Consider the following 18,874-nt stretch of genomic DNA (forward strand, 5'->3'; position numbering starts at 1 on the left):
ACTTAACCAAATGAGCCACCTGGGCACCCCACAATAATTTACTTTTAAGTATTACAAAAAATATCATCTACATGCTACCCTATGTCTGCTAAGCCCATCCTTACACTTCTGAGTAAGAGTAAGACCGTTCTCTAGCATCAATTTTAAAGGTATTAAATATCCTCTAGGGGCGCCTGGGTGGCTCAGTTGGTTAAGTGTCCGACTTCACCTCAGGTCATAATCTCATGGTTCCTCAGTTCAAGCACCCCACCAGGCTCTCTGCTGTCAGAGCAGAGCCTGCCTCAGATCCTCTCTGTCCCCTTGTCTCTCTGCCCCCCCAAACATTAAAAAATCTAAATATCCTCCAGATACACAGATTTATAAAACAATATAAATATGGCAGAATAGAAATTCACTGGGTCTTTCATGAGAACAGGAAAGCCATCTCACTGAGTAAAGAAAAACTTTGTATGCCAGTTACAAGGAGTCCAAAACAATCAGGTCTATGTCCCTATTCTCTCCTTTTAACTTCACTAAATCTTTAAATAAAATGTGCAAAGTAGCTCATGTATCAGAACCCAAAAAGGACACACAGAATAGGACTACAAAAATAGTGTATCACTTCAAAAACACTAAAAACTATTCAAAACCCACAAAAGCAAAGATATACCATACCTAAATGATCTCCCAGAGTATGATTTCAAGTCCTCTGGTTTGGCAATAAATCTTAGCAATCAAACTCTCCAAAGTGAGCCTGGTTCCATTAACAAAAATTTGAGGTAAAACTCTATCAACCTTGACTAAAACCACTAATAATGAGTTTTCTCTAAAAGGCAATCAATTATTAAGAGAAAGTCCATGCTTTAAGCCTCCCAATGTCAAGGTTTAAAAAGGAATTAGAGATATGTATGAGCTCCTACCACATACCTCATACAAATACTAACAAATGATGTGTTTTTTTCTAATACCATGGAGAGTTTTTTTAAATAACAGTTTTACCGAGATGGAATTAACTTTTCTAAAGTATACAATTCAGTGGCTTTCAGTATACTCATAGAGCTGTGCGACTTTCATCACTATCTAATCTTGTTTTATTTATTTTTTTAAAGTAGGCTCGATGCCCAGCATGGGGCTTGAACTCATGACCCTGAGATCAAGAATCACATACTCTACCAACTGAGCAAGCCAGGCCCTACTATCTAATTTTAGGACATTTTATTACCTCAGAAAGAAACCTCATACCTATCAGCAATCACTTGCCGCTTCTCCCATCCCCTCAGCCCTTGGCAACCACGAACCTACATTCTGTCTCTGAATTGGCCTGCTCTGGATATATCATATAAAAGCAATAATACAATGTGACCTTTGTGACTGACTTCTTTAAGTTCATGTAAACTGACTAACGTGAACTTCCGAATTCATCCATGTTGTAACATGGACGTACATTATTTTTTCAACCCTTACTATACAATCTTATAAACTAGGCATATATATCTCTGTTTTTAGTGATAAGGAAATGGGAAGGTTAAATGCTTTGCCCAAGGTCTCACAAAGTTAGGGTAATATTCAAACCTAGGCCTCTGTCTCATAATTCAGCCATTTCCATCACACCGCATTGATTCTCAAAAGCCTCAGAGTTCATTACATAATTTTTAAATTGAAAAATACAATGCCTTGTAGTACACCAGAGCAGGCAAAATAATCTTTTTCTTCCTGTCTCTATGATCACCCAAGATGCATTTGAGGTCAAGGGGAGGGAAACTGGTCTTCTATTCCCACTGGCTCTCATTATAAACTCTACTTTTGAAACTGTGGGCACAACTCAAACCCAGTAGAAGACTGTGGCAAACAGGCAGCACCACTGTGTGTTCTCTCATACAAGAGAGTGTTCTGTATCTCAGACCAGTGTGTAGTTTAGAGCGAAGCTCAAATAAGAAAACAACAAACAATGAACAGAACCCGCCTTTAGTTTATCAGTCACTCCCTAAGCTGAACTGTGAAGCCCAAAGGCACTGTGAGCCTAAGCCACAAACAAATTCAGGGTCTCCACATCGGGGTTCCAGATTCTTATCTGTCACAAGTGAGTTACCAAGTCTAATCACCAGTCCCTTTATCCTCAATTGCTCAATTCACATGGCCCATTTACCTTCTTGCCTCCAATGTATCCTCCAGAAGCACCAAAACTCTTTGTGAATGTTCCCATCATAACGTCCACATCCTCAGGATCCAGGCCAAAGTAATCTACCACCCCTCGACCTGTAGGGCCCAGAGCCCCAATGCTGTGAGCTTCATCTAGATACAAGTATGCCTTGTATTTCTTCTTAAGAGCAATCACTTCAGGAAGGCGAACAATAGATCCCTCCATGCTGGCAAGACAGGAAAAAATACATACAGAGACTTCTTAACTCAAAATTAGGGGCTGGTCTGTCAACTTACTGTTATTATTAATTTTTTCAGTTTATTGCTTTTTTAAAATAGTTTTGACAACTCTGCCTGTGATTTTAAACTAGCAAAGTTAGGTGATGCCATGGCCAGGCAGATGTCTAGGGGAAAGGAGAGTGGATCTTTTAAAACAAGCGTCAGAACAGAACTGATCTTAATTTACCACAGATGGATAAAGGTCACCAGATTCTTCCAATGCTTGTAATTACAGGCAACATTAGATTTTGTATTACGTTGCATGTGTAATTAAAATAACAGAATAAAATGAAATAAAAGAATTAAAAAAAATAGGACGTAAGAAAGTAAGTGTGAGGACTGCAAATAAACCAGAATAAAATCTTTCTTCAAATGAAATGATGTATGATTTGACATATTAGAAAATATATTCCAATTCTTGGCCCTCTGTATAAATTCCCTCTATAAACAGCAGAAAAAGAAAGGACCCTAACAGAGGGGTGATCTGGAGACTATGAAGCACAACAGAAAGAATAAAGAAAAGCCAGAGAAAAAGACTTCTGTTCTAGTGCAAACTCTGCTTCCAGGTTTTTTTTTTTTTTTTTTTTTTAACGTTTATTTATTTTTAAGACAGAGAGAGACAGAGCATGAAAGGAGGAGGGCCAGAGAGAGAGGGAGACACGGAATCTGAAGCAGGCTCCAGGCTCTGAGCTGTCAGCACAGAGCCCGACACGGGGCTGGAACTCACAGAGCACGAGATCATGACCTGAGCCGAAGTCGGACGCTTAACCGACTGAGCCACCCAGGCGCCCCTGCTTCCAGGTATTTTAACAAATCATAAACATTGTTTCCTTAGTTTCCAGAGGGGTCTAGATTACCATTCCCTTCTGCTTAAAAATTCTGTAACTTCATGGAGCCAAATCAGAAAAGATAAGAATAGGAAAGTAGGATTACCTATATATTCCCTCCACAAGGATTAGAATTTTCTTCCAGGGCCTTCGAGTCCGAGGCTGACCATAAACAATGGCATCTTTCAGCAGCTTCTCTAGGCTTTGCATATCTACATCACACAAAAAAGAATTTCAGCACAAAGTAACTTCCTCTTTCTGAACTTTATTTCAGAAATGCAAATACACATTTCTTATTCAGGAAGGGTGTCTCAAATAGCAAAGGACATTAACTTACGGAATCAGAACTGAGCAGAAAAAGGCAAAATGGGTGAGCTACCTCTAGCTTGAATGACAATCTGAAATGTAATAAATGTTCAAAACCACAAAAACTCCACCAAATAACTGTGGCATAGGTGATTCAGAGTTGGTTAGCATGCTTGTGAAATGGCTCATGTTTCATGTTAAATACCTGACCATTCAGTTAGCTTTTTTTTTTTTGTATTCGTAGAATCAACTGTATCTTTAATCCTAGTGAGTCATTCAGAAATACACACATAAAAGACTGAGCAAGAAAGTGCAAATAAACTATTAAAAATACATACACCTCTTAAAAAGCAAATAGGAGGGGAAATTCACGCGCATGCTCCATTTCCTTTCACCCAGGATACACTCAATAACTGCTTGTTAAACAGCTTTAACTTAGTAGTGTGCTAAAAATACGCCAGTCGCACCCATGAGACTATGTGGTAAGAAAGCTTGGCAATCAGTTAGCCTTTTGTTTGACTTGATCAGCTGTCTGTACATTGTCTAGCTCTCATGGCTCTGTTGGTCCTTAAGGATGGTTAACAGGCCCAGAAACAGCTTGGCTGGTACTACCATTAATGAGGATCATAATTTTCCTGTTAATGATAAATGCTCTGGGGACACCTGGGTGGCTCGGTCAGGTGAGCATCCGACTCTTGGTTTGTGCTCAGGTCATGATCCCAGGGCCAGGGGTTCGAGCCCCATGTCAGGCATCAGTCTCCATGGAACCCACTTAAGATTCTCTCCCCCACCACAAGCCCTCCCCTGCCTCTCTCGGGGCACCTGGATGGCTCAGTTGGTTAAGTGGCCAACTTCAGCTCAGGTCATGATCTCACCGTTCATGGATTCAAGCCCCACATTGGGCTCTGTGCTGACAGCTCAAAGCCTGGAGCCTGCTTCGGATTCTGTGTCTCCCTCTCTCTGCTCCTCCCCTGCTTGTACTCTGTCTCTCTCTCAGAAATAAATACACATTAAAAAAATTTATTTAGAAAAAGTTGAAAGCCAAATAAAAGGAGAATCTTGTATTTTGTACCAAAAGGCTTCCTTTAGCCTCTATTTCTAATGAGGAAGAGAATAACTTTTTAAAGTTTATTTATTTTTTTGAGAGAGAGAGAGAGACAGAGACAGAGAAAGAGAGAGAGAGTCCCAGGTAGACTCCACTCTGTCAGCACAGAGCCTGATTAGGGGCTGGAACTCACAAACTATTGATCATGACCTGAGCCGAACCTTAACCAACTGAGCCACCCAGGTGCCCCAAGAATAACTTTTAAAAGACTGGACCAGAAGGACATTTTAAATGTTGCAACATACTTCATTTAGATTTTCTATTATTAATGTAACTAATGGTACCACTGCCACTAACCCAAAAAATATTAAACACTAAAGTCTGAAGTGGATTCCACATCAAACTCACTGTTGTGTTTGAAGATTCGAATTGTTGCTCCCGAGAGTCTGGCTCCTAGAACCAGAGATGCATGGTTTAGTTCGTCACTCAAAATCAGGCAACCCTGCAAAACCACAAGCACAGGAAGGTAAGAAGCTGGAAGGAAAGATGTAGTTACACAAATTATAAAACACTAAAATCATGAATAATGCTATCTTATTAAGGAAAGCTTGTACAACAGCAAAACTATCAATTTCAAGAAGAAGAAAAGTATACATATTTTTGTTTTGCAAAATTAACTTAGAAGTAGATGCAGAATTCCAGCCTTTTAATTTCTTCAGTCCTGTGACTGACTTAAATATTCAGGTATACAACAACAATTTTTATTTACATCCAAACACTGAATTTCTCTTCTGCAAGTCTTCAAATCCTTTACTTGCCACTCTTGCATTCCACTGTACCTTAAAAGGATCCTCCTCCTTTCCCTCCATACAATTTTATTTTCTTCTCTTTCCAGCTCATTTTTTTTTCCTGACAAAATCTGCAATATGATTTGTTATTTACCTTTTTATGTTTTTTTTTTAAGAGTTTATTTTTAAGTAATCTCTGCACCCAACGTGGGGCTCGAACTTACAGCTCCGAGATCAAGAGTTGCATGCTCCACAACTGAGCCAGCCAGGAGGCCCTTACCTCCTTTTTAGACATTCTTATTCACCATTTCTGTTTATCAATCTACCATGAACTATCCTTAGTTCAAAAATAAAATAAAATTAAAAGTCAGCAGTTAACAGCTAAGTACTTAATAGGTTCCTGGCATTATGTTAAGGCTTTTAAAGGCATTATTACTTTTAATCCTCATTAAAAAAATCTCTGAGGCAGGTACTATTATTATCCCCACTTTACATATGAGGAAATTCCCTTTCAGAGAAGTTAACAATCCTTGCCCAAGGTCAGAAGCATGCTAAGTGATTCATTACAAAGCTTCTGCTACCAGAACACATGCTCTTATTCTTTTTTTTTTCAATGTTTTTTTTTTTTTTTTTTTTTTTTTTTTTGGGACAGAGAGAGACAGAGCATGAACGGGGGAGGGGCAGAGAGAGAGGGAGACACAGAATCGGAAACAGGCTCCAGGCTCCGAGCCATCAGCCCAGAGCCTGATGCGGGGCTCGAACTCACGGACCGCGAGATCGTGACCTGGCTGAAGTCGGACGCTCAACCGACTGCGCCACCCAGGCGCCCCACATGCTCTTATTCTACAGTATACTGTTTCCCCCTTCCTTGAAGCTGAATAATCAACAACCTCACATAGAATTTAGTATCAGACTCAAAGAAATATTAAAACTGTATTGGTTCCTGCCTTTAATAGATTAAATGATACTTAATAACATTTCAACTAAAATACCTGATTTGAAAGATAAATCTTTAAGGTAAGACCTTCCGTGTCTGTATATAAGATCTCTAATTCTACATGATTATTAGAGTTTCTGAACATACAGGGAAGAATAGAACAAGATTATTTAACTCTTTACTGTGAAAAATTCTGAGAAATTCCAAGTAAGAATCTCAAGATTTATACTGCTAAAATGTAGGACAGGAATGTATTATAATCAACGTGATGAAGTCAAAGAACCATACATTTAGGTCTTTCAAAGAATATGTCCACTGTATCTAAGTTGTTGAAATGTACTTATTATCCTTTTAATGTCTATAGGATGTGTAGTGATGTGCCCTCTGTCATTCCTGCCACTGGTAATTTGTGTCTTCTTTTTATCCTCACCAGTCTGGCTAGAGAGTTATCAATTTTATTCATTTTCTCAAAGAACCATCTTTGGTTTCACACATTTTCCCCATTGTCTCTTTTCTAAATCATTGATTTCTGAATTTACCTTTATTTTATCTTTCCTCTGTTTGGACTCTTTGGGACTCTTTAATTTGCTCTTCTTTTTCAAAGTCCTTATTTAGACAGCTGATTCAAAATGTGGTTGTTTTTTTTTTATATAAAATTTATTGTCAAATTGGTTTCCATAAAAATTTTTCTTTTTTGGGGTGCCTGGGTGGCTCAGTCGGTTAAGCATCTGACTTTGGCTCAGGTCATGATCTTGCAGTTCGTGAGCTTGAGCCCCACATTGGGCTCTGTGCTGACAGCTCAGAGCCTGGAGCCTGCTTCAGACTCTGTGTCTCCCTCTCTCTCTGCCTCTCCCCTCCTCATACTCTGTCTCTCTCTCCTTCAAAAAAAATGTTTTTCTTTTTTTTTTAATGTTTATTTTTTTCATTTTGAAGGGAGGGGTGATAGGGACTGAGAGAGAAGGAGAGAGAAAAATCCCAAGCAGGCTCCAAGCTGTCAGCATGGAACACAGGGCTCCATCTCATGAACCATGAGATCACGACCTGAGCTGAAATCAAGAGTCAGACACTTAACCAAATGAGCTACCCAGGCACCCCAAAACTTTTCTTTTATTAATACAAGCACTTAACACTACATATTCCCTGAGAATTGCTTTTAGCTTTGTCTCACAAATTATAATATGCTTCACTTCCATTTCATTCAAATTATTTTCTATGTTGCCTTTCTGCTTTGACTTATGAGTTATCTGGAAGTATGTTTTTTCAAATATTTGAGCATTTTCCAGGTATCTCTGTGTTACTGATTTTTTTTTTTTTAATTTTATTTGTTTTTGAGAGAGAGAGCAGGCACGTACGAGTTGGGGAGGGGCAAAGGGAGACACAGAATCTGAAGCAGATTCCAGGCTCTGAGCTGTTAACACGGAGCCCAATGTGGGGCTCAAACTCATAAACCGTGATATCATGACCTGAGCCAAAGTCTGACACTTACAGATGCCACCCAGATGCCCCTTATGTTACTGATTTCTAATTTAATTGCATTAGAATCAGAGAACATACTTTGAATAATTTAAATTTTTAAAATTTTGTTAAGGCTTGTTTAATGGCCCTGAAAATGGCCTATCTTGGTAAATGTTTGCTGTTATTGGGTAAAATGTTTCATAAATGTCAATTAGGTCAAGTTGGTTGATAATGTTTTTCAAGTGTTCTCTAACCTTGCTGATTTTCTGCCTAGTTCTATCAATTACTCAGAGAAGGATACAGAGATCTCTAGTAACAATTATATATTTGTCTATTTCTCCTTTCATCAATTTTTGCTTCATGTACTTTGAAGCTCTATTTAGGTACCGATATATTTTAAATTGTTATCTTTTTAATGAATTAACTCCTGTATCATTATACAATGTTCCACTTTACCCCGAGAAATATTCCTTGCTCTGAAATCTTTGTTTGTATTAATATAGTCACTCTAACTTTCTTTTCAATTATTGTTTGCTTGCTGTATCTCCTTTCATCCTTTTACTTTTAACCTGTGTCTTTAAAGTAGGTTTTTGGTAGAAACCTACTTAATTTTATCTAATCTGACAAGCTCTTTTTTCTTTTTGAAAAAATAATTTTTTTAAGTTTATTTATTTTGAGAGAGAGAGCAAGTGTGTGTGGGGAAGGGGCAGAGAGAAGGAGAGAGAGAGACACCCAAGCCAGCTCTGCACCATCAGTGCACAGCCCAACGTGGGGCTTGATCTCATGAATAGTGAGATCACGACCTGAGCCAAAGTCAGATGCTTAAATGACTGAACCACCCAGATGCCCCCAACCTCTCTTTTCTAATAGGAATGTATAAGCCATTTATATTTAATATAATATCATATAATATCAATATAATTGGGTTTAAACCTCCTCCCTTGGTATTTGTTCTCTATTTGTTCCATGTGTGCCTTGAAACCATACATTATAGGGGCACCTGGGTGGCTCAGTCAGTTAAGTGTCCGACTTCAGCTCAGGTCATGATCTTGCGGTCCGTGAGTTTGAGCCCCGCGTCTGAGCTGCTGACAGCTCAGAGCCTGGAGCCTGTTTCAGATTCTGTGTCTCCCTCTCTCTCTGACCCTCCCCCGTTCGTGCTCTGTCTCTCCCTGTCTCAAAAATAAATAAACGTTAAAAAAAAAAAATTAAAAAAAAAAAAAAGAAACCATACATTATATAACTGAAAAGGACTTTACAGTTAACCTAGTCCAAGTACCTCATTTTACAAAGCAAAATCTGAGGCTCAGAAAGTCTGTGACAGGGTGCCTGGCTGGCTCAGTCAGAGGAGCAGGCAATTCTAGTGTCTCCCTCCCTCTCTCTGCCTCTTCCCCACTCACACTGTCTCTCTCAAAAAATAAACATTTAAAAAAAAAAAAAAAAAGAAGAGCAGGCCAATTCTTGACGTTGGGAGGTCATGGGTTTGAGCCCCAGGTTTGGGTGTAGAGATATCTTAAATAAATAAAACTTAAAAGGAAAAAAAAGGAAGGCTGTGACATGCTCACAGTCATAGAGCTAAATTCGAATATACAAAATAAATAAATAAATAAATTTGAATATATAAGCAACCAAACAAAAACCCAAGTCTTCCAACTCAGTAATCTACCAATTTTTCAATATACAATTCCTAAATATCAATATTAAAAACCTGGGGCACCTGGCTGGCTCAGTCAGTGGAGCATACAATTCTTGATCTCAGGATTGTGAGTTCAAGCCCCACATTGAGTGTGGAGCCTACTTAAAATAAAATTTAAAAATAAATAAAATTCCTTGAGGGCCCTTTCAAGCTGAGAGTGTCAGTCTGCTAAAATGTAATTTACAAAGTCTCTTATCTCTTCTCTCCTTAACTGCCCCCTTACAAACTCTACCCACAAGGGAGCAAAAAATACACACTTCTTAAATTATTATTTTTATTAGTACTACTACTTTTAACCTTCATTATTACTTTTTTTAAGTTTATTTACTTATCTTGAGAGACAGAGAGAGAGTGCAAGCACAGGAGGGCAGAGAGGGAGAAAGAGAATCCCAAGGAGGCTCAACACTGTCAGTGCAGAGCCCGATGCAGGCCTGATCTCATGAACTGTGAGATCATGACCTGAGCCGAAATCAAGAGTTAGCCACTTAACTGACTGAGCCACCCAGGTGCTTCAAACCTTCACTATTATTAACTTATATTCTTACTTTTAACCTATAGTATTACCTTCACTTTACATATATGCCTATAATTTGCCTATATTATCTCTGAGCAACACGCATTATAAGAACAAGTATTAGGGTACCTATGTATTTTCAAATTTTTCTACTTAGGAAAAACCACCTGTTAAACAACCTTCCAAATTAAACATTCTTTCTTTCAAAATTTTAGCATTTTATGAGGTTTTTATCAGAATCCCTTTCAAAACCACATGAATGATGAAGGCAAGAGTCCTCTAATGGAAGAGTAAAGAATCATGAGTTCTAGCAAGAAAGCTTCCACTAAGTCTCCATGTGATATTGTTATTCAAAAATTTGTGACAGAAATATCTTTCGGCAGACCAGGTTTGGTATGAAGTTTACAACAGCCTTTGGCTTGTTCTGAATGCTTTACAACATACTAGAGAGTTTTCATAAATGACAAGTCTTACTTTGCCAACAAGAGCAGGAATGTTCATTGAATTTGTTGCAAATCCCATGCCATATGCCATAGCAGCTTCTACTCCCAAGAAACTTGCCACAAGCTTCTCTAGTTCTTCATGCTTGTCCAGGTTTCCTGTGTGAAGAACTTAGTGAAGTTAACACTGCCAAATCCTGAATTTAAGAGTTACTCATTACTTTATAAAAAGAAATCACAGTCTTCATGTTACAACCTTTTCAGACTAAGCTCTATGGAAGAGTAGTATGAAGAGAAATGGCTAATGAAAGACATCGTGGTCGATACCACTTCAGATCTGAATACCTTCAGATTCAGCACCTGTGATGGAATTTCTGTAAAGAAGATTGCCAACAATTTCTCCCATTCCTGCTAACACTTGATAGTTCTAAGTCTAGGCCTTGAGAGGCCTGGCAACATCTGCTTTTATACTTTTGAAGTCAGCTGCCACACAAAACAGTCTAACTAGCCTGTTGTAAAGAAAAGCCACAGGGAGCAGGAGGGCCTCTGGAGGATAAGAGACTATGGAAGAGGAATGCAGGGCTCAGCCAGCCCTTGACTGATCCCACTACCCAACTGAGGTACCAGACATGTAAGTGAAACCACCCTGGATACTCTATTCTCAGCCATAATGCCCCACCCAACACCACATGGAGCTAAGATAAACATCAAGGCTTCTCCAAATGGCAGAATTATAAGCAAATAAATGTATGTGTCTGTTTTAAGTTGCTAGGTTTTAGAATGATTTGTTATGTAGCAAAAGACAAGTTAAAAAACATCCTCCCTCACTTTGTATTGTGATTTTATGTCAATAATCAAATCTGTAAGGACTGAACAAGACTGATCAATGCAGAAAAGATGGTGAAAAAAAGGCTGCTGAACTGAGATGCTACAAGTCCTCAAAGCTTTAAGCAAGTCATTTAACCTCCCTGGGCTTCAGTTTCATATCTGCTAAATACCAATAATAATATTTGCTCTATCTACCTCATGACATTGTTGTGAGGATCAAAAGAGAGAAAAGGCTCAAGAAATTTAAAAACTACAAAGTGCCATAAAGATGTAAGGTCTGATTACCATATATCGTCATTGCACCATGCTTCCTAAACTATGTCATTAAGGACCTGAGTACAAATGACCCAGCTAAGCTTGCCAATCTTTAGACCTATGAGAAATAATGATGAATTACTGTTTTAATCCACTAAGTTTGAGGGTGATTCATAGTAATAAATATCCAGAAGTTGCCTTTTAACCTTTATAGTTATCAGTTCTCTGGAACAAAACAGAAGAATTTGAAATTGTCCTATGAACAAAAATGAAATTTATTTATATAAATCTATTCACCTTTACATTTTGTAAAGGTACAATAACAAAAAGTTAACATTTACTGAATATTTGCCAAGTCACAAATGCTTTATATGAATTAATTCTTCAATAGCCCTATAAGGTAGTAATTATTCTCATCCCCACTTACCAGCATGGAAACAGATTAAATAACCCTCATATGCCCACAGGGTCAGGCCTAGGAAACAGCACTCTTAACCACTACCATTTGTAAAAGCCAACAAAGTGAACACTAAAGCTGCAAATGAGTCAAATACTTATGGAACTTTTCTAGAGATATTTCTAGAGATATTTCTAGAGATGGAAAAGATAAATATGTCTCAACATGTGTTGAACACATTAAAATCATCCGTTATTTCAGAAACTATATGGCAAAGTATGTATTTGGATGCTTACTATTCTAGCTCTGTATCAGCATTATTCCCTCCTGAGTAGCACAATTAAGAACATTAGCTGGCCAAACAGAGCCTGCACTTACCAATTTCCTGCCGAGTGCTGCACACTCCAACTCCATACTCCTCTAGGACTTTGGCAGCTGCTTCTTGACATGATCCAGTATTCCGTGCAAATCCAAGATAGTTGTAGGAACCCATGTTTATAACACCTTTAATTATATTCCCTGTGTACCTGTATTTCAATACCATAAAAGTTGATGAAACTCATGAGCAAATCAAATATGTAAACGTAATAATAAACACACTGATGATATAAAAGGAAGCACCATATACAGAAAGTAGGGAGAATATGGCCTAGTAGAAAGGAAGCTCAAACTCACTAAGAAACTAAAATTAAGAAAATGAAAGTTAAAACAAAATAGTAATTTTCACGTATAGATAATGATAAAGATTTAAAAACTGACCATAGCCAGTGTTGGCCAGGACAGTCTCACATACTGTAGATAAGAATATCAGTCAGTAATTTTTTTTTTTTTTTGGAGGGCAGTTTGGCAGGACTTCTCCATTAAAAGAAGTACATACTCTTTGACTCAGCAATTTCCACACAGATATGAAAGGATAGCTGCATAAAGATCCTTTCACAGTCACTGCACAATTTATCTACCATGCCCCTTCTCCAGGCACACAGACCAGTGACATTCCATTATGATGGAAGTTCAATCAGCCTGGGCCCACCAGTGAGAATAACATGTTTCAGAGGCTCCACCAACCTAAGGTGGACGGGAAGTGTGGACAAGAAACTGCTGCTGTTTGAACTCTGAAATTTTGGGGTTTTTAACAAAGGATGGTGCAGCCCAACCTGCCATACACTATATACATCTATACTATACGATGCTAAGTAGCCACTGCTAATATTAAGCTGGCTGTGGATACAGACAAGCAGGATATTACCAACATGTTAGCAAGAAAAAAGCAAGATATAAAATGATTTCTATAGTATGGTCCCATTTTTATAAATCAAAAATTACCTGTACGTAACCCCAGTGGATTCACCACATACATACCCCACAGAAAACATCTGGAGGAATCATACACAACAAACTGGTAACAGTGGTCACCTCTGGGGAGTGAAGATTTGTGGGGAAGTGGATTTGCAGAAGGGATAGTGGTTAGTTGTCAAGGGGGAATGTTTCATTTATCTGTATTATCTTTTTTTTTTTTTAATAGTAACAATGCAACCATGCAATACTTGTGAGATCTAAACAATAAAGTTTTATGAATATGAAAAGTTTTCTAAACTATTCAGCCTATTTAAGTAAAAGCATTGCATATATCCTGGAACCATTCGAGAAATCAAAATATCTAGAAGTATATTCAGACACTTGATTCTGGTAAGTGGCGTAACAGAAAGGACAGTTTTTCTTTGGCTTCTTGTTTTTCTTTTTAATTAGTTAAACTTTGTTTTCAGTTATAATCCAACACAGTATCAAATGTAACAGAAAAATATATTTTAAAAATCTGGATAACAATGAACTATATGCAAGGAAACTAATTATGTTGTGCTGTACTCTCAGCTTCGACTCTTGTTTTAACAGAATACTCAATTTGCAATAGAATAAATTCTGAAGTGAAGAAATTCCTTTCTGTTGCTGTCAAGAGATAATTTCCCAACTGAGACTCACTTGAACGACCAGTTATAATCATGAGACTGCCTCTCCATGATGTCCACCCTGGCTCCAGGCACACTACAGATCGGTCGATTCCAGTTGTCTCTAATCCTCATGTAGAGGTTTCTTGTATAGAAGTTTTCGAAATCCTGATACAATGACACAAAGTCCTGCCAACAAATGGTGAAATACCATGAATTTAACTAAATTGCTTTAGAAAATTTTTACAACTTCCCTTTTCATGTTGTAAGAGCACTTAAGAATGAGAGGTCAATTATATTGAATTCGCTGATAAGGAAAACAATCACAAAGGCATCAATTCTCTATGTTAAAAACAACTTTAAAACTTTAAAACAACTCTGGGGCACCTGGCTGGCTTAGTAGAGCATGAGACTGTTGACTTCAGGGTTGTAATTTGAGTCCCATGTTGAGTGTGGAGATTACTTTAAAAAAAGGGAGGGGGGGGGGGGAACAACTCTTTTTTTTTTTTTTTAGTTTATTTGAGAGAGACAGAGACAGAGTGGGGAAGGGCAGAGAGAAACAGGAAGAGAGAGACAATCCCAAGCAAGCTCCACACTGCCAGCACAGAGCCCCACACGGGCTCGAACTCACGAAACCGTGAGATCATGACCTGAGCTGAAACCAAGAGTCCCATGCTAAACCACTAAGCCACCCCGGCGCCTCAAGGTAAAACAACTCTTAATCAGGTAAAAGCCACTTGGCTTTGATGGCTAACCTATATGAAATCATTGTAAATAATCATCTGACTGCATGAATGTAGAGTCAAAGAACTTAACTTAATAAAGTAGGTCTTGGGGCACCTGGGTGGCTCAGTCGAGTTCAGCTCAGGTCATGATCTCACAGTTCAGTTCAAGCCCCGCGTCAGGCTCTGTGCTGACAGCTCAGAGCCTGGAGCCTGCTTCAGATTCTCTCTCTCTCTTTCTCTCAAATATAAATAAAAACATTAAAAAATTTTGTTTAAATAAAAACACTAATTTTAAGGGCACCTGGGTGGCTTAGTTGGTTAAGCATTCAAAACTCTTGGTTTTGGCTCAGGTCATGATCTCATTGTTCACGGATTTGAACCCCTTGTCTGACTCTGCGCTGACAGCATGAAGCCTGTTTGGGATTCTCTCTCTCTGCCCCTCCCCTACTCATGCTCTCTCTCTGTCTCTCAAAATAAATTAAACTTAAAAAAAAACACTAATTTCAGTTTTAAACAAAAAATAATAATTCTGAAATTAAAATTCCATCCTCTGCATATTTTTAAAATCAAAGTGAAACATATCCAAAGAAAAATGATAAGAAAAAAGAAAGACTAAAAGTTTGCTTATATAGAAAGACACCTATCTCAGGTTTCTTTCCTTGGATGGGAGTTTGAAAAAAAGATTCTCATGATGAATTCCCATGATGAGGGACTTAAAGCCCTCCCTTCTTCCCTGAAATAAGATGCACTAAAAATTAAGTCTATAAAAAAATAGTCTGGGTGGAGCTAAAATGAATGCATAATGTTATGACTGATGTGATATGACCACATGATCAGACCACATTAGGGCAACTGGACTCCTGAAGATAAGGGGTAAACCAAATAAAAAGAAAACTATATTACAGTTAGCAAACTGTTGAACTTCTAGCCCCGAGACCTGGACTTGGTGTCAATCTAAATTAATCTGTTAAATAAGCTAATTAGAAACATGCAAAGCTTAAGCCTTATTGTGTAAGATTTTTATTGCTAAAAAAGACTTCATAAAATTTTATAATTAACCTTCTATGACATTGGACTATAAAGTAACTAATAAGTAAGCCTCACAGTAGATAAAATCTTAAAAAAAGCTGAGCAGAGTCAGAAAGTACTCTCTGGAATGTGCAGTACCTGATACCATCTCTTTCACAATTGCCCTAACATTTACATTTCCTTGAGAAAATATCCATAAATAATGTGTCTATCATAATTGGAAATTTACTACTTAAATAATGTATCCTTTTTGATAGTCTCTTCTTCCAACAAGAATATTAAGTGAATGAAAACTGGAACAAAGACATCCAAATTCTAATTTGGGACTTTCCCTTGGCTGTCATTCACCATGCATTTATTTCCCAAAGTAGGATTGTGGGAGCAGGGGGAGTTGTTTCCAATCTTTGTCCATTCACATCAAATAGGGTAAACAGTACAAACTCATCTCATTTCTTTAAACCCTTTCTAAATACTGCACATTAATGTTAAAGGTATTAATTCAAACACCTGAGAGAAATACTCCATCACAGACAAATTTTTATTAGAAGAAAGAGCACTATTTTTGTTTTACTATATAAACATCAGAAAATGCTTAAGACAGTCTGGTCCCATTTATTGGAAGGGTTACCAAACCCAAAACGGTTGCAGGCTCAAGTGAAGTAGAGCTCTGGGCAGCCAGGGTGTGGCTGGGAGGGCAGAGACTGTCAAGATCAAGGAGCTCACCACTCCTCATTGTTCCGATGAGACAACACCTCAGTCCCTGAGACAGGAACAGACTTACACAGAGTGACAGGAAAGTTGCCACAGTGAGGGATGTTAGAGACCAAAAGCTGGTGGGACAGAACGGCAGAAGAGAGGGACTCCTGGCCAGGGTAGAAGCTTGACTACAGTTAGAAGGTTCGGTGAAAAGAACTGAAAGGCCGCTAACCAAACTCCCTGCAGCTTAGCAATGAAGCAAGAGTGGGGATGGAACAGGGTAACTATTCAGGGTTCCAGTTTAGGCAACAAGAGTGTTCCCAAAAATATCTCCTACAGTTTAAATATTCTAGGACAGGGTTAAAATAGAGGACTTATCCCTTCCTTCCTTCCTCCCTTCCTTCCTTCCTTCCTTCCTTCCTTCCTTCCTTCCTTCCTTCCTTCCTTCCTTCCTTCCAATGCCTTTTGCTGAATACTTCTGCCAGACTCAGGATATATTAAAAAGCAAGACAGTTCTCTCCGCAAACCACAATACCCCCACTACTCCTACCCTCCCCCTCCCCCAGCCTGTCCCCCATCCCCACTCCACATCCTCACCCTCTTCTTCCTCCTCCTTCTTAATTTAGTCACTGTGAAATGACTTTAGTCAGGCCAACCTAATACTTGTTTGCTCAGTCACTGAACAAACGTTTACTGAGCTGTCCTTTCCAGGCACTAAGGTAGGCATTAGGAATAAAAATGAGTAAGACACAACCTTTACACTCCTAAGGACCTCTTAGTGGAGTGGAGCAGCACACAAATGAAGTTATAATACAATATAACAAGTACTCTAAAGGGATACTTGCTCAGACAAAAAATACTTAACTGGCAGGTGAGTGGCAATGGTAAAGTACAAACAGCCTTCATGCGCTGTCTGAACTTGATGTTCATAAGTTTGAGCCTCGCGTCGGGCTCTGTGCTCGGAGCCTGGAGCCTGTTTCCGATTCTGTGTCTCCCTCTCTCTCTGCCCCTCCCCCGTTCGTGCTCTCTCTCTGTCCCAAAAATAAATAAAAAATGTTGAAAAAAAAAAAATTTTAAAAAAAAAAATGTATTTTCTCTTCCTTATAATTTTCTTAATATTTTTTCTCTAGCTTACTTTAAGAATACAGTATATAAGGGGCACCTGGCTGGCTCAGTTGGTGGAGCAGGTAATCTTGGTCTCAGGGTTATAAATTCAAGCCCCACCTTGGATGTAGAGATTACTTAAAAAAGAAAATAAAAGGTGGGGGTGCCTGGGTGGCTCAGTCAGTTGAGTGTCCCAGTCACTTGAATGTCCGTCTGACTGTTGGATTTGGCTCAGGTCATCATCTCATGGTTCTTGAGTTCAAGCCTGCATTGGGCTCTGCACTGCCGCTTGGGATCCTCTTTCTTTCTCTTGCTCTCTGCCCCTCCCCTGCTGGTACTCTGTCTCAAAATAAATAAATAAACTTAAAAAAAAAAAAAAAAAGAATACAGTATGTGATACATATAACTTACAAAATATGTGTTAATCGACTGTTTATGTTATCAGCAAAACTTCAGGTCAACTGAAGAGTATTAGTTAAGTTTTGGGGGAGTCAAAAGTATACATAAATTTTCAACTGCATGTGGGGGGTGTCGGCACTCCTAACCTCCACATTTTTCAAGGGTCAACTGTAATGCTAAAATTAACTGAATTATATGTTTTAAACAGGAGACCTTTATGGTATATAAATTTTATCTCAATGAGGCTATTTAAAAAAAAATAGATGACTGCTGTCCAGGCCTCCACACACACCACAAAACAATGAAAAGTAGAGCTCTTTGTAAGTCCACAGAACTAAAAAAGGCAAACCAACTGATAATCCCTCAGCTTAATACATCAAGCAACTATACGACATTAATAGTTTCCAAAGATACTGCTACGATGGCAACCATCAGAATATTCTTAGTAAACTACTTTTTGAGGAAGGTCAAGAATAAAATACTTCCAGGAATTTCTATTAATCTATTTCAAATAATTTTCTTCTTTTGTATCTTGAAAATTAAACATATCAGGATGTGGATAAATAATGTCCCTTCCCAATATCTTATCCTTCCCATTTTTGAATATTTGATCATAAACAAACCGTAGAGGCAAAATATTAAGTTTGGTAAGTTGTATGGGAACTACCTACCATGATTTGATCCTTAAATTTCTTAGGTATTTCTTGTCTAGATACTGGAATGTTTTAAATTCAACCTTTTGCTATATCTAATCACATACATGTTTCTAGAGGACTAGTAGCTTCATCTCACATAAAAAAGAAACAGACTACAGACTGGGAAAAACAACACTCTCCTCCAAAATAACACTAATAGGAGAGGATCAAGCAGTAAAGAATTCAAAGATTTTTTTTTTTTTCCACAATTTACATAGAATAGAACAAAGTCATGCTAACTCATTAGTTGGGGCCATGGGTTTCAGTTCTACCCAAAGCAACACATAAAGAACTAGCATAAATAGTTAAAATGGGCTCTCTTTTATAATGGAATGGGGAAGAAAGTAAGGAGGCAGTTATAAACACCATTCACTCAGTGAAATGAGGAAGTGGCAACATTA

At 38.2% G+C, this 18,874-nt stretch overlaps 1 protein-coding gene across 1 annotated transcript in view; it reads right to left on the minus strand.

Annotated features, from left to right (window-relative positions):
• SPTLC2 (serine palmitoyltransferase long chain base subunit 2) overlaps window positions 1-18,874 on the minus strand; it is a 109,097-nt gene that overhangs the window by 58,997 nt on the left and 31,226 nt on the right. The window contains exons 3-8 of the mRNA XM_058739838.1: window positions 13,860-14,014; window positions 12,261-12,409; window positions 10,437-10,561; window positions 4,984-5,077; window positions 3,331-3,436; window positions 2,126-2,345 (exon numbers count right to left, since the gene is read on the minus strand). Of these exons, the coding sequence (XP_058595821.1) occupies window positions 2,126-2,345; window positions 3,331-3,436; window positions 4,984-5,077; window positions 10,437-10,561; window positions 12,261-12,409; window positions 13,860-14,014 (849 nt within the window). The remainder of the gene's footprint in view (window positions 1-2,125; window positions 2,346-3,330; window positions 3,437-4,983; window positions 5,078-10,436; window positions 10,562-12,260; window positions 12,410-13,859; window positions 14,015-18,874) is intronic.

Source organism: Neofelis nebulosa, chromosome 7 (assembly GCF_028018385.1).
Source record: "Neofelis nebulosa isolate mNeoNeb1 chromosome 7, mNeoNeb1.pri, whole genome shotgun sequence".
Taxonomy (NCBI): domain Eukaryota; kingdom Metazoa; phylum Chordata; class Mammalia; order Carnivora; family Felidae; genus Neofelis; species Neofelis nebulosa.